This window comes from Balaenoptera musculus, chromosome 9 (genome assembly GCF_009873245.2).
Source record: "Balaenoptera musculus isolate JJ_BM4_2016_0621 chromosome 9, mBalMus1.pri.v3, whole genome shotgun sequence".
NCBI lineage: Eukaryota > Metazoa > Chordata > Mammalia > Artiodactyla > Balaenopteridae > Balaenoptera > Balaenoptera musculus.
Genome location: NC_045793.1, coordinates 15,698,979 through 15,723,191, shown reverse-complemented (window position 1 = coordinate 15,723,191; position 24,213 = coordinate 15,698,979). Strand labels below are relative to the sequence as shown.

The 24,213-nt window shown below is 45.2% G+C and overlaps 1 protein-coding gene across 9 annotated transcripts in view; it reads right to left on the bottom strand.

Annotated features, from left to right (window-relative positions):
* Positions 1–8,289: 8,289 nt before the first annotated feature.
* ATP6V0A4 (ATPase H+ transporting V0 subunit a4) overlaps positions 8,290–24,213 on the bottom strand; it is a 73,336-nt gene continuing 57,412 nt past the window's right edge. For all 9 annotated transcript variants that reach the window (XM_036864337.1, XM_036864328.1, XM_036864331.1 and 6 more), the window contains 6 exons: positions 23,657–23,873; positions 20,495–20,596; positions 16,010–16,138; positions 12,273–12,390; positions 10,527–10,698; positions 8,290–8,703 (listed from right to left, as the gene is read on the bottom strand). In XM_036864337.1, coding sequence (XP_036720232.1) covers positions 8,610–8,703; positions 10,527–10,698; positions 12,273–12,390; positions 16,010–16,138; positions 20,495–20,596; positions 23,657–23,873 — 832 coding nt within the window. In that variant the 3' untranslated portion in view covers positions 8,290–8,609. The remainder of the gene's footprint in view (positions 8,704–10,526; positions 10,699–12,272; positions 12,391–16,009; positions 16,139–20,494; positions 20,597–23,656; positions 23,874–24,213) is intronic.

The window sequence follows — 24,213 nt, the reverse complement described above, 5'->3', positions numbered from 1 at the left end:
CATGTCCTCGGGCTATGTCATTCTTTCAAAGATTGTGCCCTGCCTCCTTCCCTCCTGTTTCAGATACATGGGGGTTTATTTGACTATCCTCTGCTTTTGAAGATGTGTAATATTTTTCAAAATAAATAGTTCAAAAAATGAGGTTCTGAGATTCTTAAGTAACTTTTCCAATGTCAGACCACTAGGAAGCAGCAGAATCAGAACTCAAAGATCCCCTTTCCCCAGAACATAGAAATAGCTGCAGAGCGGTTGTAGAGAAGCACGTCAAGGTCATCAATGTTTGCCAAGTGCCAGCTCTGTATCTTGTTGTGTGGGCTCCTGTGAAGACTTTGTAGGAGGGTCTGACAGTGTTCCCTTCCCTAAGAAGTTTTTAATCTAGCTGGGGACACAAAAGATACACATAAAAACAACTATACTGTAAAGTAGATATTATTTGTTTTCTTAAAACACTGTCACAGAGACACAAATATTCCCAGATGGGAGAGAAATCAATAATGCTCAGAAATGAGTTCATGAAATCCCCTCCCCCAAGGGAGACCATGAAAAGTACAAAAAGCTGTTATTTTCACAGAGTGGAAAAAGTAAAAATGATTGGTCTCTCAGCCCATCTGAGAGGCTGAAATTCACAAAGATACACTGTTCTAGAAAATCCTACTGCTCCCTTTCCAGAAGTTGTCCAAATACCCTTTGGAGGGGTGTTCTTTATCTGGTAACTTTTAAAATAAAGTAGTTACGAGAAAAATCAGCTTAATTTGATTATAAAAAGGACTTCAGTACACATTAAAAATTGGCTCTATCATGTTTCGAGATGATAAACCACTAACTTAATCAAAATATGAAAATGAGGTCATTCAGTAAGAATTAGATGGTGGTGATGATTGCACAACCTTGTGACTATACTAAAAATCACTGGATTATACACTCTAAAATGGTGAATCTTATCGTATATAAATTACATCCATTTTTTTTCTGAAGAATAGCCATGCCAATCGCAGTAGCCGACGTAAAAACCAAAAGTGATTCTGGCCATTTTTAGTGTTAAAGAATAAAAGAATTTAGTTTGGTGGGAAAATAATTTTTTAAAATCCCAGTAAGTTCATCTTAAGTTCAGTTACAACTAAAATGCTTAACAGTAAATTCAATATTCAATCAACACTTAATCTCTTCTACCAGTCAAGTTTTATGACTTCTCATAGCAGTCTAAACATGTTTTACAATTTTAACAATCATAAAGGCTTACGTTTTAGAGAGTAATAAAACAATCTCCAGCAAGTCTGCTTGCTAAAGTATTGAGTGGCAAGAAAAGAAACCCAGGAAATCTGCCACTTGCTATTAAGTTTTAATTTGTGTGTGTTTTAACTGATTAGGTAGCTCCATGGGTCATAAATACCCTACATACTTTCCTTCTCTTATCAGCAAAGAGAAGTGATTCATCACAGAGCACCTGGAGAGAAAGGTGTTAGGTCCAAGATAATTGCTTCAGTTTCTCTTCAATTAAAGCTGAGGGAATTCCCTGGCGGTCCAATGGTTGGGACTCCACGCTCTCACTGCCGAGGGCCAGGGTTCAATCCCTGGTTGGGGAAGTAAAGTCCCATGAGCCAAGTGGCACCGCCAAAAAAAAGGAAAAGAAACAAGCTGATCGCAGGAAGGGAGGCTCACATTTGCGATTTCATGTTTCTTGATTGAAGAGACTCATATTATTTGGTTTCCATAATATGAAGAGAACTATGCCTTCAAGTTAAAGTGGGTTATTTTCCTCTATTGGATTTGCAAAAACCTTAAAGATCAATTGTGCCCACTGTAAGGGAAACAGGCACTGATATTGGTGGGAGGGTACACGGCTACAACTTTTCGAGAAGGCAGTTAGGCAAAGATGAAAGAATGTTGACTAAGCAATTTCACTCCTAGGAGTCATTCTAGTGAGGTAATCAAAAAGGTGAATGAAGATAAAGGTGTATGAAAGCTCAACACACTGTTGTTTTGACAACAGCAATGAAAGAATTGGGTACCACTTAAATGCCCACCAGTAAAGAAGTGACCAAACAAATTATAATACACTCCTGCAACAGAATGCCATTTAAAAGCTCTTAGGTGAAAGGCTATTTGGCGCTGAAAAGCATTTTCCAATATGTATGTACCTAATGTATGTATACAATGATCCCAATTCATAAAATCTCATTTAAATACATACCTGCATAGAAATTTCAGGAGAGATGTCTGAAACTGTGTTTTGTCTTTCAACAAATATTTATGGAACACTACTATGTATCAGACAATAAAATATCATGAAAAGGGTTCCTGCCCCCAAAGCACTTACAGTCTAATGGGGGATAAAGGCAAGTATTCAGGTGGGAACCACATGGTCCCAAGGGTAGCAGAGGTTGCTTGGCAACGTAAGGGAGGCCCTGCTTTGCCGAGTCCTGGGACCCAGGGAGGCGACTCCTGAAAAACTGAGACCTGAAGGAAGAGGAGGATTTGACCAAGAGAAAAAGGTAAGGAAAGAATTACCCGGCAGATGGAATTTGGGGTGGCTTTTTCTTTCTTCTTTTATACTTTTCTGCATTGTTTGAATTTTTAGAAAGGCTATGTCTGTTGCTATGAAAATTCCTTCTGGAAGAAATGAACCAATGAAGATATGCAGTTGATGTGTCACAGTGCTCCATAAGCCACTGCCCCCTGTGCCATGAGCCCCGCCTGCCCTCTATCACTGGCCTGGACCTACTGGGTCAGGATGGGCACTTGACCCGGAAACAATCAAATCACTGATTGGCCACAAGTCCACAAGGTGCCTAGCCTTTGCTAGCAGTGGGTGGTTGCACAACATTGTGCAACTAAATTGTAAAACTAAATGCCACTGAACTGTTCACTTTAAAATTGCCTCAATGGTAAATTTTACATTAGGTGTATTTTATCACAATTTTGAAAATTAAAAGAACAAGAATAGCCATTATATATGCAGTAGATGTCTGTAGTAGATATAAACCACAAATTACAAGAAAAAAAAATTAAGATCCTAATGGATTAATGGGAACATTATATGAACAGGTTATTCACAAGAGGATATAGAAATTGCAAACAAAACTGGAAAACTGTTCATCTTCTGTAATAACTGACAAAGTTATGGTAATAAAAATCCTTAGGTATCCTTTTATCCCTACTAATAAACGTAGGAAGGAAAGAAGGAAGAAAGGAAGAAGAAAAGAAGGAAAAGGGAAAGAGGGAAGAAGGAGGGAAGGGGAGAGGAGGGAAGAAAAGGAGGGATGAAGGAGGGAAGGAATAGGGAAGGGAAGGGGACGGATGAAGAGAGGGAGAGAAGGAAGGAAGGGAGGAGAGAAGAGGAATTAGAGGTGACAAGGAGGGAAGAAGGAGGAAGGAAGGGAGAGAGGAAGGAGGGAGGAAGAGAGGGAGGGAGAAAAGGACGGAAGTCAGTGGCCATGGTGAGACTGCGACTGAGACTCTTCTGTTCCCTCATCTGAAGATAAAAATACCAGCTACCTGTGGGAGAAATAGCTTGCTGCCTTCCCAGTAACAAGTCTTCCCTTGGACCTTGCTTATGGGGTGGCCACTGAGATACAAGTGGAGGTTGTTACGGAGAGCTTCTAAGAAAGCCCTCTTTTGCCCCTTTGCCTCCTCCCCGGATCATGGAGACATGATGGCTGGCGCTTCAGCAGCCATTTTCGGTGGTGATACAAATGTGAAGTTGGAAAGATGGAAACTCTCAGCTAAGACTGGCAGAGCATAAGCTAGAAGAGCCTGGGACCTGACGACAATGATGTGGAGCTCTCCTACAACCTTGAACGGTTCACTTCCAGACATGTTTTCCATGGGGAAAAAATAAAGCTCTCTGTGTGTGTGTGTGTGTGTGTGTGTGTGTGTGTGTTTTCTTTAGGCTACTCAAGTGAAGCGGTGGGAGTAGAGAAGGAACAAAGAAATTGTAACTGGGCTTCCCTGGTGGCACAGTGGTTAGGAGTCCGCCTGCCAATGCAGGGGACGCGGGTTCGAGCCCTGGTCCGGGAGGATCCCACGTGTTGCGGAGCGGCTGGGCCCGTGCGCCACAACTGCTGAGCCTGCGCTCTGGAGCCCGTGAGCCACAACTGCTGGGGCCCGCACGCCTGGAGCCCATGCTCTGCAACAAGAGAGGCCACCGCAATGAGAGGCCCGCGCACTACAACGGGGAGTGGCCCCCGCTCGCCGCAGCTAGAGAAAGCCGCGCGCAGCAACAGGGACCCAGTGCAGCCAAAAATAAATAAATAAGTAAATTAAAAATAAATAAATTATCTTTAAAAAAAAAAAAAAGAAATTGTAACTGTCTGTGATCAACTGTAAACACCACTACGCTCGGACTAGCCAGGTACGTGTGATTTTTAACTGATAAACTTCCTTCTTTTAAGTGTGTTCTGAGGATTAAATGAGATAATGCTTGTATAATACGGCACAGGGCTCACTGCAACATAAGCATTCATGGTAGCACTGTTTCTCATCTCTGAATAAAGGTATCAACTAAACTTCTAAAATTTCACCATAATCACAAATCAAATACACTCAGGGTAAGTTTTTAAGCATCTACAGAGTTATCAAATGTATATCTCTCCAAAGGCGATTATTGCTAATATTTGGCCAACATGAAAACACCTTGGACTCAAATAAAAAACCACCCAAATTGGGGGAAAAAAAAAAAAGTTGCTTGTTTTCTAAAATAGATTGATTAAATTTCAAGGGTCAGCTTAAGTGGTGTTAGCAAGCCCTCACATGTGCCATATGCCTGTTGGAACATAAGACCGAAAATAACCTCTCTAATCAGATATGTAACAGTGATACCCACCCAACCCAGTCACCTTACACTTATGAAGAGCACAACAAAATGGGTACTTTTCACTAAAAACGCGCTTGTTCTACATTGCTTTCAATTGTAAAACCAGCGTATTTTACAGAAAGAAAAACCTTCTGAACGTGGAATGGCCTGGTTGGTGCAGGGGTGCGGTGCTGGTGGACAGAAAAGCTGGCAGTCACGTGTGACCCAGACTCCGCTCAGAGGAGCAAACCCGTTCAGTTTCGCCAACTGTAACATCAATCTTTCTCATGCCCAGCCCTTGAAGATGGTCAAGGCTCAGGTGCATTCCCAACGTCAGGGGAGGTTGCCAAGGGATGGAAAAAACAAACATATAAACTACCCGCAACAGAGAAAGTTCTCATTCCTGCCCTAGTAGGTTATACGGGGCCTTCAACCACAGGATTCCTTGGTGGGGGCATGTTGGTTATAGGGGTGCAGGGTTGTTGATAGGATATTGTCAGGATTTTGTTATTCACATCTGTGAATTATAAAGGGGCTTACAGGGCTTCCCTGGTGGCGCAGAGGCTAAGAATCAGCCTGCCAGTGCAGGGGACACGGGTTCGAGCCCTGGTCCTGTAAGATCCCACATGCTGCAGAGCAAATAAGCCCATGTGCCACAACTACTGAGCCTGCGTGCCACAACTACTGAGCCCGTGTGCCACAACTACTGAGCCCGTGTGCCACAACTACTGAGCCCACGGGCCACAGCTACTGAGCCCACATGCCACAGCTACTGAGCCCACGTGCCACAGCTACTGAAGCCCGCACTCCTAGAGCCCGTGCTCCACAACAAGAGAAGCCACCGCAGTGAGAAGCCCGCGCACCACAACGAAGAGTAGCCCCCGCTCGCCGCAACTAGAGAGAGCCCGCGGGCAGCAACGAAGACCCAACGCAGCCAAAAATTAATTAATTAATTAATTAATTAAAAATAAATAAGTAAAAAAGTAAAGGGGCTTTCATTCCAAGTCATTAAGAGGACACTCGAATACTAACTCAAAGTTAACAGATATGAAAAGTATTCTCTTACTATATTTTGTTGAGTTTCAGCCAAAAGTTTCATTTAAAAAGTTTTTATAACCCAGGACAAAATATTTCGGAGATGAATATGAGGAAAGTTACTGAGACATAGAGCTTGTAATCTCAACGCTGAAATAGAATGTTGGAAAAGCTGAGCTGGCATCTTCTGTTCTTTGGCTCCCTAAGTCATTCTAAATCCCTTCTAGCCTAGGAAGAGGATGGATGGATGGATAAATGCATGGAGGGATGGATAGACGGATAACCAGCCAGACGAATTCAAGAAAATAGGGACTAACATGGGGAAGAACGCTCCACATCCCCCACTATCATTCCTGAAAACCTACAGTCGGAAAGTAACCATTGCCTGCCTTCAAAGAACTGACATATTGGGGATTTACTGTGAAACTCCAGGGCTCAGATGGAGTTCAGGCTTCATTCAAACAATTTCTAAGGAACTGATGGACATTTTATTCTACTGCATTTTGCTACACTTAATTTTTGAGCCAAAAATAATTGGGCCATGTAGAACTTTTTAAAACTGAGCTTGTGTGTGTGTGTGTGTGTGTGTGTGTGTGTGTGTGTGTGATGTAATTTGTTTTGCAATATCATCAGTAAGAAGAGTGAAATTTTTACACTCCATCTGTATTCAGCCAAGTACTAACGGTCAAATCCCCTTGGCCCCCAGAGCAGAAAAAGTAAATCCAGATCTACGTTGCCTGTCGGAGTTTCTTACCTCCTATATTTCCTGGAAAGCTTTCCAGTTTCGGGCTCTTCCGCTCTTCCTTACTGCAGCTGAGTCTTACACAGAAGTTGGACCACTGATGGCCTCTTGGGGGCTTCTGGACTTCCCTGCCCAAGACGCCTGGCTCGCAGGTCTTCTCCTCCCCTTTCAGCTTAGTTCTGTGAACAGGATTCTTTAAGAAACAACCCTGCATCCTGGGCGACTGAGTGACATGCCGGTCACACCCTCTTCTCAGCAGCCCTTCACCCAATCCCTTTGTAAAGGGGAAATTACATCTCTCATCGAGACAGAAAGAGGCTGCCAATCCTTGGAGGAAACTACTATGTCGTTCTCAAGAAGGCTGGGGATTTCTGAAAGAACAGGGGTCTTGGCAAGCAAGGGGCAGAGGGCAGCTTTGTTTTTTCATGCCTTTTCTCACAGCCATCACTGTTTAGAATTAAACGGCAAAAGGCTGTGACCCATCTAGGCATAGCGTAGTTTTAGATAGCCATTGAGAAGGGCAGTGATGAGCTGAGAGAACCCTGAAACTCTCTGGTGACCTCGGCAGCATGGGGATTTATGGACTTACAAGAACCATTTACATACTACTTTAGTCTGTCCTTTTCTTCGATCAATGCCATTGGCTGAGTACCTCATCCATGCTTGGTGCTCTTTGACCCCCAGCAATGTGTGGGACACTCCAGTTCCTGCCCAAGGGCACACGTGATAAAGTATCAGAGTTGGAACTCATAGATATGGAGTCTTCTGACTCCAACTATATCATTCTTGAGCTCAACCTGTTTTAATCATTAAAGGAATACTTGCTGAGCACCTGATTGTGCCTTAAGTTGTGCTGCACAAGTCAGGACACCAACGTGGAAGGTGACATGGACGTTTCCTTGGGTTTGAACAACAACACTTGAACATGAACCCTGGTCAACCCCACTACACGGAGGGGCAGATGGGAGCTTAAAAAAAATAGAGATCTGTCCAAAAGGCGATTTTGCATTTGATCAGATCTTCTGGAAACTTATTACAAGCTAGATACTATGTGAAACTGCTTTGTAAACTGTAAAGCACTACACCAATGTTAATGACACTTCATTCTACCAGTATAGTTACCATAAAGATGGTAATTAACCTGAATACAGGCTGTTCAGACTAGTCGATGGAACACATCTTCTTCTACATCTGGCTCTTGGAAGTTTGCCAGTGAAGATGCCTAAGAAGTGACTCCGGGGCCGACTGACCCAGAGTGCATCAGGGTAGACTGTCTGGCAGACTCCTTTCCGGCAAGCCATTTTCCAGAACTTGCTGAAGCCTACAGATGTCTTTCTCCAGTTAACTCCAGCACAATGTGCACTGAGAATAAACAAAATCACTGATGATATCATGTTGTCACACTTCATTCCGCAGGATGTAACAATTCGAGCCACGCCAGGGCCAGCCCTCCATCTGAACAGAGAACATTATCTGTTTTTCCTCACCTGGAGTGAAAATTCTTGAGAAAGTCCCTAATCCTGTAAAACTTAGCCCCAGACAAGGAAAAAAAAAAGGTATTTGAGGAAGGAGGAAATGAGGAATAAAAAAACCCTAACCTTTCTCTAGGGTTACTTTGTGTAACTCTATTGGTTAGCTTTGGCCTATAATTATCAAGGTTAAATTTTACAGACTAATGTTGAAAAAAGACACCTTAATAACAAAGTGAACGGCCCAGAAGTTTAATTACAAGGAAACCTCAGTTTGGCACTCCCCTCTCCCCATTTCTCAATCATTCTAGGATTTGACAAGTAAGACCCCTCATGAGGTTGAAATGACTTGCCTATGTAGTCTCTCTACGACATGGTTAAGTCATATCAAACCCCAGGGCTTACAGATAACATTACATGGCTTCCTCCCTCTGGTTAGCGAGAACAGTCATTCCATCGACTGCCTTATGCAGGCTGACGTTAAAGACAAGACGAAACTCCTTCCATTGGCACAGAGACCGGTGCAGGAGGTGACCGATGGAAGAGGTGACTGCGGCCGCCAGACGTGCAGCTACTGCTCAGCTGTCCCATCCAGGATTTGTTTAAAGGAGAATGGGGAAAACTTGTAACCAGCCCCGACGTAGAACTTGTTCTGGAACTCCACCCTGTTGTTAGGGGCAAGGAGAAGGGGGATTGAACACATAAACGAGAGGCTGGCAGCTGGAGGGGAGAAGCTGAGCATGTGTAAAAATCAAGCACCAGGTGACGAAGGCGCCCCAGGCTGGCAGCCACCACGGGAATTCTCTGAGGCTTTTTTTTTTAAATCCTTCTCTTGCCTCCCTCTTACACCTTCCCCTCCCCCGACCCCGCTTCTTCCAGGCCTTTGCTAGTGGCCTCAAGGACCAGAGCGTGACCTCCCCCAGCTCCCACCAGCTGGGAAACCCCAGCTAGGCAGCACCGGATGAGAAGCTGGTGATGAGACAGCGTGTCACCAGGTCGTACGAGGTTTTTCGTTTCCATCCTGATCTTAAACTGCGGGGCTTACGTGATTACAGAACCACCAGAGCCTTGACTTTTATATTTTTATAACTTACATAACAGATATCATGTATGATCATTTCTGCTTTATTATATTGCAGAGTTCATTTCTTTAATGATACGGGGAGAAATGATGTTATAGCCTGGGGCGGGGGACCCTATGATTCTCTCAACTCAACAGGTGAAGTGTAAAACCTTTTCTTTCTGAACAGTGGCCACAGAGGGAGGGAGGAAGCCCCAGGGTTGCTAAGGACAGCCTGGTTCAGGATGCACAGGGGCCCTGATGCTTCAGTGTGCACAGCACACTCAAAACTCTCGGCTGAAAAATCCCACAAGGACTCAGAGGCAAAGAGTATACAAATCAATTTTCACTGCAAAGTAAAGGAGCTGTTACAGTGGAGGATTACTGGACTGAATGTCAATATTATGACATAGTATGAGTGTGTTTCATGTTTGGTAATTGCAATCATTGTTGCTTTTGTTGTGGTCATCCATTTACAATGCTTGGTGTCAGTCTATTTATCTCTTGTAAAAATAAAATACAGCTTGTGTGTGTGTGGAAAAAAAAAAAAAAAAACCACTCTCGGCTGAAATGTGACTTGGGAGAGAGAGAAGCCTAAACAAATGTTTTCATATTCGTCAGCCCAGTGATGGCCAACAGTCTCTGGACACATCTGTGAATGTCAAGGGCCTCCAGTGAGCGCCTTCCTCCTGCTGGGTACCCTCCTTCTGTTTCTACTTTCCAAGAGTTTAGTCGCGGGACTTCCCTGGTGGTCCAGTGGTTAAGAATCTGCCTTCCAATGCAGGGGACACAGGTTCGATCCCAGGTCGGGCAACTAAGATCCCACATGCCGCAGGGCAACTAAGCCCGTGCGCTGCAATTACTGAGCTCGCACGCCACAGCTAGAGAGCCCGCGTGCTCTGGAGCCCACGCGCCATAACTAGAGAAGCCCGCATGCTGCAACGAAGATCCCACAAGCTGCAACTAAGACCCAACGCAGCCAAATAAATAAATAATTAATTTAAAAAGGAAAAAAAAAAGAGTTTAGTTGTCTGTTCTGTTGGTATAACTCCAGCACTCAGCAACAAAGGCCAGACATCCCAGATTTGCTCAGCATTGCCCTCTGTGAGCCTTTCAGATCCGTCATCTTACCAACAGTTTAAGCCAATTATAATAACAAATGAACATTTGTTATTTTGAAGCCAATTATAATAACAAATGAACATTTCTAACATGTCTTACAGAGCAGTCACTGTATGTATATATGCTCCCAGGTATTACATCATTTAATATCATACCAACAAAGGAACTAAACTAAGGTTCCAAAAAGGTACGTGAATTGCTAATGTCACACAGTAGGTCAGGATTTGAACCCAGCTGGCTGGCCCTACAGCCCATCCTCTTTCCCTAGAGCACACTGAGAGCATCTACCCTACAACCAGTTCTTACCAGTGCAGCCGCAGGGCGTGCAGGAAAGCGGAGAGGCCCTCCATGATCAGAAGGATGGCTACCGTCAGAACAGCAAATATGGCAAAAATGATGAAGACCCCAATGAGTCCTCCCCAGCCTTGCACGCGAAGGCCAATGTTCATCACCATGGTCCAGAGCACTTCAGACAGTTCTGCAAGATGCAAGAGAAACATTCTCAACCACACTGTTTATCTGGAAAATGCAGATTACTCTTACACCATAATCCTGGACCTGCACACCCTATGACTCAGCAGCTCCACTCCCAGGTGGAGAACGCAGTCATGTGTGCCCTAGGGTACCTGCGTGAGACTGTCTACGCAGCTTTGGAGGAGCTTCCGTCAAGAGGACAAGTATATGATGGCATATTATTCACCAATGAAAGTGAGCAAACCATAGCTACTGGCAGCAACGTGAATAAATCCGAGTAACATCATCTTATGCCAAAGAAGCAAAACACAAAAGAATACGTGTACTATGATTTGATATGCACTGAATGTTTGTTTCTCCCCCAGCCCCTCAAATTCATATATTAAAGCCCTAACCCCAAAGTGATGGTACTTGGGAGATGAGGGTGGGATCCTCATGATGGGATTAGTGCCCTTATAAGAAGAGATACCAGAGAACCCCCCACACCTTCCAGGGAGATAATGTAATTACAGGAGTTTGTGCAAGGAAAGAAACACAGCCAGAGCAGTCAAGACCACACTAATGCTGAGCACTTGCTTTTCTGCTATAAATCAACAATCAGGCTCACTTTCACTGCTTTGCTTTCTATCCCTTTAGCACACATTTTGGCCTGACTTCTCTGTTCTTGGCATTATGTCCAGTGCTGGGAATGCAGAGATAAAAGTCGGGGTCCTTGCCTTTCAGGAGCTGACAGTCGAGTAGGGAGACAGGCTAATGAGACAGAATTACAATCGGTGCTAGGATAGGGGCACCTCCAGAACCCAGGGGAAGAGCACCTTCCAGACTGGGGACCAGGGAGGAAGACTACCCGGGAAAGGTGCTAGCCAAGCTGAGTTCTGAAGGAAGGATGAGACATCAGGTGGGGAGAGAGTTAAAGAAGGGAAGAAATTTACAGGCAAGGGAGCTGCAGGGCAAACACACAGAGGGGCCCAGCTAGTGTGGCATCTTCGGGAGCCTCAGTGCAGTTCCTTGTGGCCACTGCACGTGAAATGGGGAAGCGGGTGGGGGTAATCGGGAGCCGGTGGGGCATAGAGGGAAATACCAAGAGACAAGACTGGAGAAGCAGGCAGAAATAAAGAGGGGTTTTACAAAGTAAGTTGATGAGTCAAGATTCCAGACTTAAGTCATTCTTGGGGCTTGAATCTTTATACCAAGGGATGCAAGGGGCCTATAGAAACTAGGAAAGGCAAGGAAATAGATTCTCCCCAAGAGCTTCCAGAAAAAAACAGACCTGCCAACACCTTGTTTATAGGACTTCTGGCCTCCAGAACTGTAAGATAGTCAATTTCACAGTGTTCTGCGCTGCCACATATGTGGTAATTTGTTACAGCAGCAACTGGAAGCTGATACAGAGGGTAACCATTCCAGCAAGATAAAGCCAGACCTACTGAAAAAAGTCACTTCTACTATGAAAGAAGAGCCATTCTTCCGGCCAGCGCACCAGAAATGACCCAGAAGGCACTTTCACCTACAAGTACATTGCATCTGTTTCCAAAGGGACAGGTGATGGTGACCCCGCCAGGCGGCCCACTCACTCACGTGCATGCGCCAGGCTGAGGGCCCAGAGCCGGAGGTAGGAGGCTGTGTTGGAAATGCAGCCCAGGCAGTACTCAATCGTGTGGATGGCCTGATGCACAAAGATGTCTCCAAAGTTGAACTGAAAGAGAGAATTTGTAATGCTATTTCATTAAGTACTTTCTACTCGAACGTATTACAAATGATACAACGGACGAATAAGGCCCGGACTCTGCTGTTAAGACATTTCCAGTTGAACGAGGGGGAAATAGTTATTAATATCCTTGTAGAAAGAGAATGAGCAGCCCAAGGTAGGATATGGTGTGTGTGCAGTAACATTTCCCAGAATTGGTTGAAAAGAGCTCAAAGCAGCAGAGTGGTTGGTTGGTAAGGGCAGCTGAGATTTGTGCTGAGCTGTGAAGAACAGGGAGGGAACAAGAGAAGCCAGATCATTCCTGGTAAAGAAAATGACTCCGGGTAAGGAAAAGGCAGGTGGTTGGGAACATCATGAAGGTAAGTTTGGGAGAAAAACCATTTGGCTCGACTGGGAGCTTGCTGAGGTGAGGAGAGACTCAGCTGTGGAAGCTGTGGGAAAGGCAAGGATGGACACAATCGAGAAAACCACCTGGAGTCAGGAGGAACCAGTAAAAGTATCTCAATAAAATAAAGAAATATTGGAGGCAAGATTAATCTAGTAGAAAAATGGATCAGGGAAAGGATAGCCCATAAGCAAAAAAAAGCCAACTTGTCGATTACGTTAGTAATCCAGGTATGAGGGGAAAAGGAACAGTGCAAAGACAGCAATAGATCATTCTTTTCTTTCACGTACTCTGATGTTATGAGGGGAACAATCTGACCGGCACCATCCCTGCCCTGAAGCAGCTCACGGCCCAGCAGGGAGAAGATGCAAACAGACAGTTAGCACACATCAGCATGGGAACTTCAATAACCAAGAATGCAGGGGTGTTGTGGGAACACAGGGAAGGGTCCCTCACCCAGCAGGGCCAGGGTCATACAGGGCTCTGAGGTCCCTGAGCCTGAATGGGTGAAAGAATGGCACTGGCAGAAATGAATAAATTGGTGAAGGGGAGTAGCTGACTCCCAGATGTGTTGTGTTGCAGGTGATAGCTGGCCATACAGGCTGAATCTCTCAGCACAGCCCAGCAGAGGCAGAACAGGCTCAGAGGAAAAGTCTGGGCTGGAAACGGAGACCTGGGACCACACCTGTGCGAGGAGTGAGAGTGGGAGCTAAGAGGACCGAGAAGATGAACAAGGGGAAGATCATGAAAAGAAGAGCTGCCACCCTTAGGAAACATCTCAACTCAGAGATAAGAAAGAAGGAAACTGATGATGAAATGAAAAGGTCAAAGAACTGGGAGGAGTCACAGGGCTGCGGTCCAGGACGTCAAGGATGGAGGGATATCCAGGAAGAAATGGGGGTTGTGGTCACTGGGGGTTGTAGTCAGATGCTATGGGGAAAAGACCAAAATCAGTGCCTCCCCCTCCCATTCATCAGTGAAAACAGCAGGGAGGAACTGAAGGGGCGGGGATGGGCAGAGGTGGAGAGAGTGGGTAGAGAGAGTCACAGTAACAGAGGAATGTCTGGTGAAGAATTAACCTCAGCCAAAGAGAGGTCTGGCTTTGCCCTGGCTTCTGGGAGGCAACCTCTAAACCCTTGGCATTTCCCAAGTGAAAGAAACGTCTGATATTCATGGTCCGTCCCTGGGACCACACCTCACCACTTTTGCTAATGAGGTGTCTATGGTGGGCACTTGGTAGTTTAAGTGGGAGCTGGCTTCACGTGGTTAGAGAGTTGAGACTTTCAGCGACACATTATCAACCCAAACCCATCTCCAGGGAGGGGACAGAGCTGGAGATTGAGTGCAACCACCTGGATTGCACTTGGGTCAATCACACCTACATAATGACACCCCAATAAAACATCAAACACAGAAGCTCAGGGGAGCGTCCTGAGTTAACAATACGATAATACTGCCACATGTCAATGCCGGGAGAGTCATGCAACCCTAAGAACACAGAAGCTTTGCATTTGGAACCTTCCCAGTGTCAGATTCTGCTTACTTGTGTCTTCCTCTGGCTCGTTCTGATTTGTAGACTTTTGTTGTAAGTAAAACTGTAATTGAAAGTATAGCATTCTCCTGAGTTCTGTGAGCTGTCTACAAATGACTGAACGTGAGGGAGTCTGAGGGGACCCCCAAACTTGTGGCTGGTGTCGGAAGTGTTGGGTAGACTTGGCAGTCTGGAGAACTGGGCCCTTAACCTGGAGTTTGGCTAACTCCGGGTGCGGACAGAAGTGGGACAGGACCTGGAGGGGGAAGCAGAGTCGAGCCTGTATGTGTCTTGTGCTGGGAGACCCAGGCATGATTGTACTGGGGGAAGGAGCCGTCAAATGGAGCCTGAAGCTGCCCCCAGTGAAGGCAGCTGGTTCACGAAGGAGGTGGCAGGTGAACATTGACCGGATATATACCGAGGCCACGAGGAGGATGGATGAGGAAGGTTGTACTGGACAGGCTGGGACTTGATGAGTCAGAAGTGTGGGTTGGATTCTAAAACACTCCAGCAGGTCTGACAGACTTAGTAATACCAATCGCCGTGAATATGGGTTACTCTCTGTACCTGGAATCTTGTTGGGAAAACTTTCCATGATCCAGATTTTTCATTAATTCTAATTGACTATTCATCGGTGCAGATGAATACTTGTTGTTTTTTTTTAAGTAATTAACACCACAGACGGAGTTATTTATAGCATTTCTCAGGCCTCAGGAACCCTGTCCCCACTCCAGAATTAGAAGAGACCTTGGGTTAAAACCCCCAGCCCAGGGTTCAGGACTGTGGGTGACTTCAGTCATGTATAAAAACAGCCAGCCGTCTTGTCTGGGAAAACATGGTACATTCCTGAGGGGGGAGTGGCTGCCCTTGGATGGAAAGGGACAGGGAGGGAGGAGAGAAGAACACATGAATTTGTGACTTCACGTGAGAGGCAGACAATGTTACAAAGATAAGTGAACAAAGAAGAGACTGAGCCAGGGTTGAGGCCAGAGGCGGTGACGATGTCTGAGTGTGCTGAGTGTGCTTACGTTGGGAAGGAGGACTGGGTGTAAATAACCCACTTCTTGCTTCAATATAAGGGACCAGACTTGGCCTCTGCTCTCATGAGTGAGGGTCACTGATGGGAAAGATCATCGTATATTTAGCAGACTCCCAGGGGCACAGTTCTGAGCCAAGGAGACCTCAGTAACATTTAGGTCCTTCTATGTCACTAAACCTGAGGCTGATATTCACCTCATACTCACAGATAGAGCGGCACCTGGGCAAAATTATTAAAAATGCTCCCTGATTGGTTGGTAAGTAGCTGTAAGCTTAAGTGCCCCCCCTTTCCTGGGACCTCCCCAACTTCCCATGACTCAGCGATGACAGAGTTGCCACCAGCAGGGTCCTCCCGACCCTCCCAGCTCTACTGCCTAAGCCCGTTCTGATTGGCTGGTGCCCACACGCTACTGGCTGTTAAATATGGGAGCATCATCCCTGACTAGATCTGCCTTCTAGAATCTGTACAGACTGGAAGTCTTCATAGGGTGTCAAGTCCCAAATACCTCTTCCCTCTTCTTTAGATAAGCAATTTTTTTTTTGGCCATGCAGCTTGTGGGATCTCAGTTCCGCAATCAGGGATCAAACCTGGGCCACGGGAGTGACAGCACCAAATCCTAACCACTAGGTCACCAGGGAACTCCCCCAAATACCTCTTCATCATGGTCATCCTGAGCCCCGTGGGCACCTGCAGAAGCCCTGTGACCGGGGCTCACGGAAGGATTGGAGTTGTCACCTTCAATGTCCTCGGTGGCATCTTCTTGGATCCTGGAGGCCTGTAGCTTTCAGCAAATAAGAAAATGCAGTGTCAAATTCACCCATAGAATGACAAAACTTCTATATAAAATAAAGGCTCTCATTAAATATTAGCTATGTCCCAGATACTGTTCTAAACCCTCCATTCAATCTTTTTATGTAAGCACAATTATCACCCCATTTTACAGAGAAGTAAACTTAAGTAACAGAAAGGTTAAGAAATGAGCCCAGGACTGCACAGCTGGTAAGGCTAGTTAGTGGCAGAGCCAGGATTCAAATCCAGGCAGTCTAATTCCAGGGCATGTGCTTTTCTCCACGGTGTTCCAGAATGTGCCAAATTAATCACACTCTTTACAGTAAACCAATCGTCATGTGACCCAAACAGCCAGATTTCTACAAGCAAAATGGAGAGATTAATGACTGCTATGGTCTGAATGTTTGTGTCCCCCCACAAAATTCATGTTAAAATCCTAACCCCCAAAGATGAAAGTATTAGAAAGTGGAGCCTTTGGAAGGCACTTAGGTCATGAGGGTGGAGCCCTCGTGAATGGGATTAGTGCCTTATAAAAGAGGCTTCAGAGAGTTCCCATCAGGTGAGGACACAGAGAGAAGATGCCAGAAGGGGAGTTTCCCTTACCCAGGAAAGGGGCCTCATAAGAAGGTGACGATGCTGACACCTTGATCTTGGACTTCTAGCCTTCAGAACTGTGAGCAATAAATTTCTGTTGTTTTAGCCACCCAGTGTGTGGTATTTTGTTAGAGCAGCCCAAACGGACTAGAGAATGACTTTTCCAACACAAATATACTTTTTAAAATAAAAACATCACCTTATGAAAATAGCTAAGAAAAAAATTCAAGGAAAAAAAAATCTAGGTGTAGTCACCATTCAATTTGGCCTGGTTTTCTCCTTGAGTCTGAAGAAAATATTTCTTTCAAGTCACTGTGAAATTTAATGTCCCACATCCAAAGTTTTTCCTAGAATGATTTCACGGGTGGCGTATTGCAAATTAGGCATTAAAGTATCTTTACCTTTCTTTCTTCAGCAGGTCCTACAGCAGGTTCAGCACCTAACATTTGCAGATCTTTGGGCAAAGGTACAAATGAAAGCCCACATGCCATATGTTTAAATATTTAAAAGTTATAAATCAAGCCAACAAACTCCTAAATAAAATACGTTCTGGCCTCTGTCTTGATAAATAAATTCTCACAAGAACTTGGAAGGCCAGGTTCAAATTCAGCATCCCACACCAGGACACGGCAGCACGGGAGAGCTGGCCCTGCACCCCGGCGTGTGACCCTTCCCTTCTCACCTGTGATTTCATCTCACAGCACAAGCGCCGTGGCCTCACATGCACATGCGTGGACACTCCCACCCAAATGTCTACGTTCCACCCACTCTCCCTCCTTGGGAGTGCTACTGCCCCTTGGCCACGCCAGGGTCAGTGGTACCCAGGTCGGTGCTGTGGTTGGCCCTTTTTATGCCCTGGAAGTGGGCTTGTGTCCATCTGGACAGAAATTCCAGGGTGCCGGGTACCAAGAGGGGGCTCTGGGTAAGGCTTTCCCCTTGGCCCATGGTTCCTTGCCCCATGGTGAAGAATGGGGCTCACGTTAACATTACTTTGTCTTCTTGAAATCCTATTTTCTCTCCCCATCAACTTAAGGAAGAAAATACCAAAGAAGAAACAGAAGACAGTTTTTCCATTTCCATCTTTAAATGCTAGGCTTTTCTGGTCATATCCTGAAATTGGTTCAAATGGGCATAAACAACTGTGTAGAAGCGTGACACTGGGACTTTGTGAATCTTACTGACTCTTCTTCCCATTCAAAATATACTTTGCAATCCCCCTAACTAAACATCTCACAATGTTTGAGCTGGATGCCGTCTGAAATAAAATAGTAATCAATTTTAAATTAGTTACTTGCAACTTTCTAAAAACACGTAAAACACATGTGCACAAAGACAGACACAAGGATGTTCACAGCAGCACTATCTGTAATTACTGACAACACTGGGAAAAAGCCAAGTAACTATCAATATATGAATGGATAACCGAATTGTGGTATATTCATGCAAGGGAATACTATAATACATGGCTATCACACACACACACACACACACACACACACACACACAGTCTCTCAAACATAATACCGGATGAAGGAATCCAGATCCAAACGAAGGCGTGGTGTATGGTTCCACTTACATAAAGTTCAAGAACAGGGAAAACTAACCTATGGTGTTAGAAGTCAGGATAATGGTTGACCTTGGGGTGAGAGTGGCCGGAAGGAGGCACACAGGGACTTCAGGGTCGGATGGCGTTCTGCGTCTCTATCTGACTGCTGGTCACACGGATGTGTTCATGTTATGATACTTCACTGATCTGTGCCCTTATCATTTGTGCACTTTGATGTGTGTAGGTTACACTTCAATGAATTTTAGCATAGAAAACACGCATGTAAATGTAAAGATGTTAAATAGAAATGCAAAGTTACTTCACTGTGACCTGGGATACAGAGTGATAGGAGACCTGGGTCCACGGCAGCAAGTCAGAAGAGGAAGCAGAATGTGGGTGGTCCAGGCGGCCCAGGGGTCTGGCATGAGTGGTTCTGGGGAGGAGATGTGTGCTCACTGGCTGCCTACAGGGTGCGTGCCAAAAGGGCCACATCACAGGTGGCCCTCTAGTGAAGGGGTTTCCAAACCATGTCCTGCAGGGACCCAAGGTTATAGGGTTACAGAGGAGCCTGAGGAGATGGGACCTCTGCTCATTTCCCCCGAGGCCCATCAGAACAAGTCTGTTTATAATTTCTATGTACTGGGCCTCTTTAAGGTTTCACAGGGAGAATTGAGAGGAGGCTGAGTAATTCCATTATGGAATCACCTCTTGGATGGAGGTGGAAGGAAATGTTTCTAACATGAAGAAGGACCATCTAATCAGCAGCCTAAGGAATCAATCGACAGCTACACATCCCAGGGGCCAAGGAGGCAGGCCTCCAAGCAGTCTTTGGGAGCTCCTGTTCCCCAGAGTCAGTCTAGGAGGTATCGCCCACAATGGCAGACTACAAAAGCACCTCTACTTCCTTCCCTGTCATACAAGTCATCGTGGGGAAAAGGGGGAAATCCATCACTTTGGGCTCAGCCACTATTTAAACAGCTTTTGTGGAGCAAAGAATAAGACAAGCTATGGTTGGAGAGTCCTGGGACTCAGGCGAGCCAGCAGTAACCTGGTCCTCGACTTACGGACAGGTTGAGTTTCTAAGAAAGACAGTTGCATCTATTTCTGCAGAAAGGTATTTGCCACCTTCCTTTGAAACACCAGTCACCTATTTGGACAATGGTCCACCTCAACTCTCCTTTACCATCTTGGTCTCTCACCTATTAACCAAACAATAAACAAGTATTCTTTGGTTTGCCTTCCTGTGTAGTTATATCCCACATAAATTACATTTCAGACAGGTTTTGGATCTGGTCAAGGCTGGCAGGAAATAGTGGGAGAGGCAGGTGATTTAGAAAGAGAGCGCCACCTAGAGATGAACCTCCTGAACTCCAGCCTGGACCCACCTAGGTCCCCGACTCTACCATCAGCCACGTCAGAGTTTAGAAAAAAAAGTTTATCTGAAAATATTTCCAACCACTTAAAACATACGTGATCTCAGCATAGCCCACTTAATATTTTGCACTAACAGAGGGAAGCAGAGACCGATCATCTCAAACAGTGCCTGTGTGTCATTTCTAGACTCTAATGCTCCCTGGAAGGTTAATCTTCCCAAATCCTATTTGATTTAGGTTGACAGTAAACACTTCGTCACCCCCTGAGTAAACCTGAGGCTCAGGAGAAGTTTAGACAAAAGGAGGAAGTGGGCTGAAACTGGTGTTTGACAATAGGGTGAAAATCAGAAAAACAAGAACGGACTTATTTAAACGTGTTTCCTCCTCTAGTTCCCTCTCACCATCTGTAACATAATACAGTAAAAGCCCACAACTTTATTTATCTTTTTCCCCACAACTTTAGAATCCTGATGAAAACAACTTTCAATACTCATTAACACACTAAAACTATAGTAAAAGACTCTTATTTTCAACTAATAAAACAACCACATTCAGAGCCTTAAGAGTCATTAACTACCACTTGACTCAGCACACACACCCCAAGCACAGTTTGCAGCACGTAAGATTTAAATGTGACCATTATGCTGGAATCAAGAAAGCTCCAAGGAAAAGCTGAGCTCTACAGTAGGAAGCATACCTGAGGTGGGCCAGTTCCTCACCTCACCAGGTCCTTCAGGCCCTGGTAAATGCGGTATTCTCTCTAAACCCCAACTTACATTTGCAGGGAACCCACATTCCTACCCACAGTGAGTGAAGGGAAGTGGATGGTGCTTACCTGGGATTTCTGATGACTGGCTCTAAGAATAAACGGCTTGATCAGAAGCATCCATGGCACAGAAATCAAAGCCATAATAACAAAGAAGCTTTGGACTTCTTGCTGTAAGACCAAAACCGTAAGATCCTATCATTTCAAGGTGATTGCACAGCACACTTCATATGATACAAATGGTAAATACGTATCATTTCAGCAGCACTTTATCTGGAGTGATCTAAAGCATTGCAGTGGACCCATTCACCCTCCCATCTTGGGCTCTTCCCAGTGCAGAGAGAGAACTGTCAGTCCAATGGCGCAGGGGGGCCAATCATGGTGGACACGGGAGTCTCCCTCTCTTTATTCCTTTCTCTCCAAGTGGTCCCTTACCATACACCCACACCATGTGGATGGAGCCTGTCATTGGACAGAAGTGCTCATGAGCCACATCATAAGGGCAATTTTATTTGTCTCTCGTCCCCTTGACTCTGTTCCGTGGGGACAGTCAGCCCTGGCCCTGGACAAAGAGCAGGGCTGGCACTGCACTGGTCACTCTGGAGTGACCAAAAGTCCTTGGGTCACTTTAAGTCACAAACTTACTGTCCCAATCAGTAACCTTATATTTCCAGTACTACTAAGCCCTCTTGCTCTCTTTTTCAAAAAAATCGTCCCCTACGCGCACAGTCTCATTGTGGGTGAGTTACCTAACGGGTCCTGGGACGCCTGGGCTGAACTCTCTTTTGCTGTCTCTCTCTCTCTGTCACAATTCACTTTGGAGTGAGGCATCTGTGGTCTTCATGCCTCGCTGAAGCCCAGGAGCCATCCCATTTTATCATCCTGTTACATATTTCCTTTCACATCCTCACCACCAACTCTTTTTCCTACCCTCCTGAGTCACTGGGTTTGAGGAGTGACCCAGAGCTGCTATGGTCCAAAGAACCAGGACTCCTGGGAAGGCTTCATCAGAGCCATTGAAAAGGTGTAGAAATGGGGTGCTCAGAGTAAAGGGAAAACGTTTCTTGAGCCCTCACATTTCTTTAACTGTTCTGGCCAAGCTCCCAGTGAGACAATTTATTACCATCCCAATTGTAACAAGATTTACCCCGATAACAGTGGAAACATTTTATCTTCTCCATCTCCTACCCTCCTCCACTCTTTTTTTTTTTAAATAAATTTATTTTCTTTTATTTTATTTTTGGCTGCGTTGGGTCTTCGTTGCTGCACGTGGGCTTTCTCTAGTTGCGGCGAGCGGGGGCTACTCTTTGTTGTGGTGCGCGGGCTTCTCACTGCGGTGGCTTCTTTTGTTGTGGAGCACGGGCTGTACGCGTGCGGGCTTCAGTAGTTGTGGCTCTCGGGCTCTAGAGCGCAGGCTCAGTAGTTGTGGCACACGGGCTTAGCTGCTCCGCAGCATGTGGGATCTTCCCGGAGCAGGGCTCGAACCTGGTCCCCTGCATTGGCAGGTGGATTCTCAACCACTGCGCCACCAGGGAAGCCCCTTCCTCCACTCTTAACTGCTCCCAAGAAGGGGGAGAACCACGGGAACACACACTGCACTTGCCAGTCCCAGGCCCCTGTCCTCGAAGCTACCTCGTTGCCATTTGCCCATTTTGATATCATGCTTTTTCCCCTCACAATGTACAAAGCAACCAGAGATGTCTACTTATCTGTTGCTCTTCTTCTTTGGTATTGAAACATGGCACGAAGCAACCAGGGCAGTGTTTGGAGGAGGCTGTATTAGTAACTTACACTGTCTCTTCCAGCTGTATGACGGGAAGATGAGGTTATGGAAACTGCAAACTGTGTCTAGATAATTAATCTTCATTCCAGGGTGTGGAAACCAGCCAACTCCAAATAACATTTTTGAATGGAAAAAAGCTGGAAAAGCCATTCGCTGTTCAACGTTCAGCGCACTAAGACAGGACTTTAGTCTTTAGGAAAAGAATTAGCACATGAACTATGTGGTGAATCTGAGTACCGTGCCTCAAAGAGAAGACTTGTTTGGGAAATCCAAGTGAACTTTCGTTTAGACTCCAGCTTTGCATAAACGAACCTTCCAGATACATTCATTCAATGCCAATAGTCTAGGGATGATTCCTACACCATCGATGTATAACAAACAGGTGCAACAACAGGAAGGTGGGATACAAGAGAGCTTTCAGAGCTATATGTCGTCTCTGATTATTATTTAAAATCATTCCTTACTTTTTCTTCTTCTTATCTGCTGCTTCTGTAGGGGAGGAGAACACAGCTAGGATTCAAACTCATGAGGACGTGTGCAGCTGTAGGAGGAGCACGGCTGTAACTGGGACCCAGGACGAGCGATCACTGGCAGATGCCATGTGCACCGAAGGGCCACCTGGTATTGGGAATCTAGCCCTAGAGCTTGATCCAGAGGAATGAGAACCTATATAAGTGGGTCCTCCCATAGTGAAAATCTACCAGCAAACAATATGATCAGGTTATCACTGGGAGAGGCCAGAGGAAAAGAACTATTTGTGTTACCAAAAATTAGCCACTGAGATATTTTTATACCCACCTCTCATGGGACATTTATACTTTTTTAAAATAAAATATTAAGTTGATAATGAGGCTGAAAGAAACAGAAGTCAGAATGGCAATAACATCCAACTGTTGGAAGGTATCACCCATAGAAGAAGAGCCCAAAGAAAAAAAGAAAGAAAGCATCTCCAATTAGCCATGGAAGCTCATAGGGCAGCATGAGTTTGGTTCAGTTTTCCAGAAACTCACTCCCCATGTGAACAGAGGGATGCTTCTTCTTGACTCTATTTCAATTTTCTTCCTTGTGAACCTTAACTAGAGTTTACTTTTATAATAAAAGATTATTCATTTTTAAGGTGCTATTTAGAGCATTTACAGTTTCAAGCCAATCAGTCTGAAGGATTATTTTTTTCTTTCTTCGCAGACAACATACAAGCTAGTTTTCAACCCCACAGCAATAATCCCTCCCATGTGTTACCCAGATAGGAATGGCTGGAGTCACACCACAGCACTGCCCTCAGCGCCCAGACATTCATCCAATAAGACCTTCTGAAATTTGAAGAACCTAACACATCGGGTGGTGAGATGGCTCGGTCTTGCAAATAATTACTCTCTGCAATACCCAAGAGTAGGAGAGAGATTTAACATAATCAAGTGCGTAAAGGAAGAAAAAAACCCCATACGTACCTGATGTTTGTATAGGGGTGCATTCGAAGGGTCGTTATAGTTAAACAGGAACATGTTGATGAAGTGGATGAGGATGCTTGGGGCTTGTCGGGACACAGAGACGTCGAAGGAGCACCATTTGAAAATGATCATGAAAACCAGGTATCCAAAAAGACACAGGATAAAAATCATCTCAGGGATGAACTGCAGAATGATGTTGAGAGTGTTTCTGAAGAATCTGAGGGTGGGAAACATACACACATACAAGACAGAACACTGAAGGAATGCCAACAACTCACTATTCTCTCCAAATCACCAAATGTTCATTTCTTTGAACCCTGCATCCACTCCCCAGGCAAGCGGCAATCATGCATGGCTGGAGAAGATGAGGAAGAAAGGTGCTTTTGCACAAAAGGTTCAGAGAGAACCAGGGTCTAGAAGATAAAGTCTGAGGCAGAGGGCAGGCTCACATAGACAACTGATGATCTGGCCAGAGCTTCCCGTGCAGACCTAATTCGTATCGACACAGTTAATGGTACAAGGATATAGAAGCACGGCTTGGCAGCTTTACCCCTAAG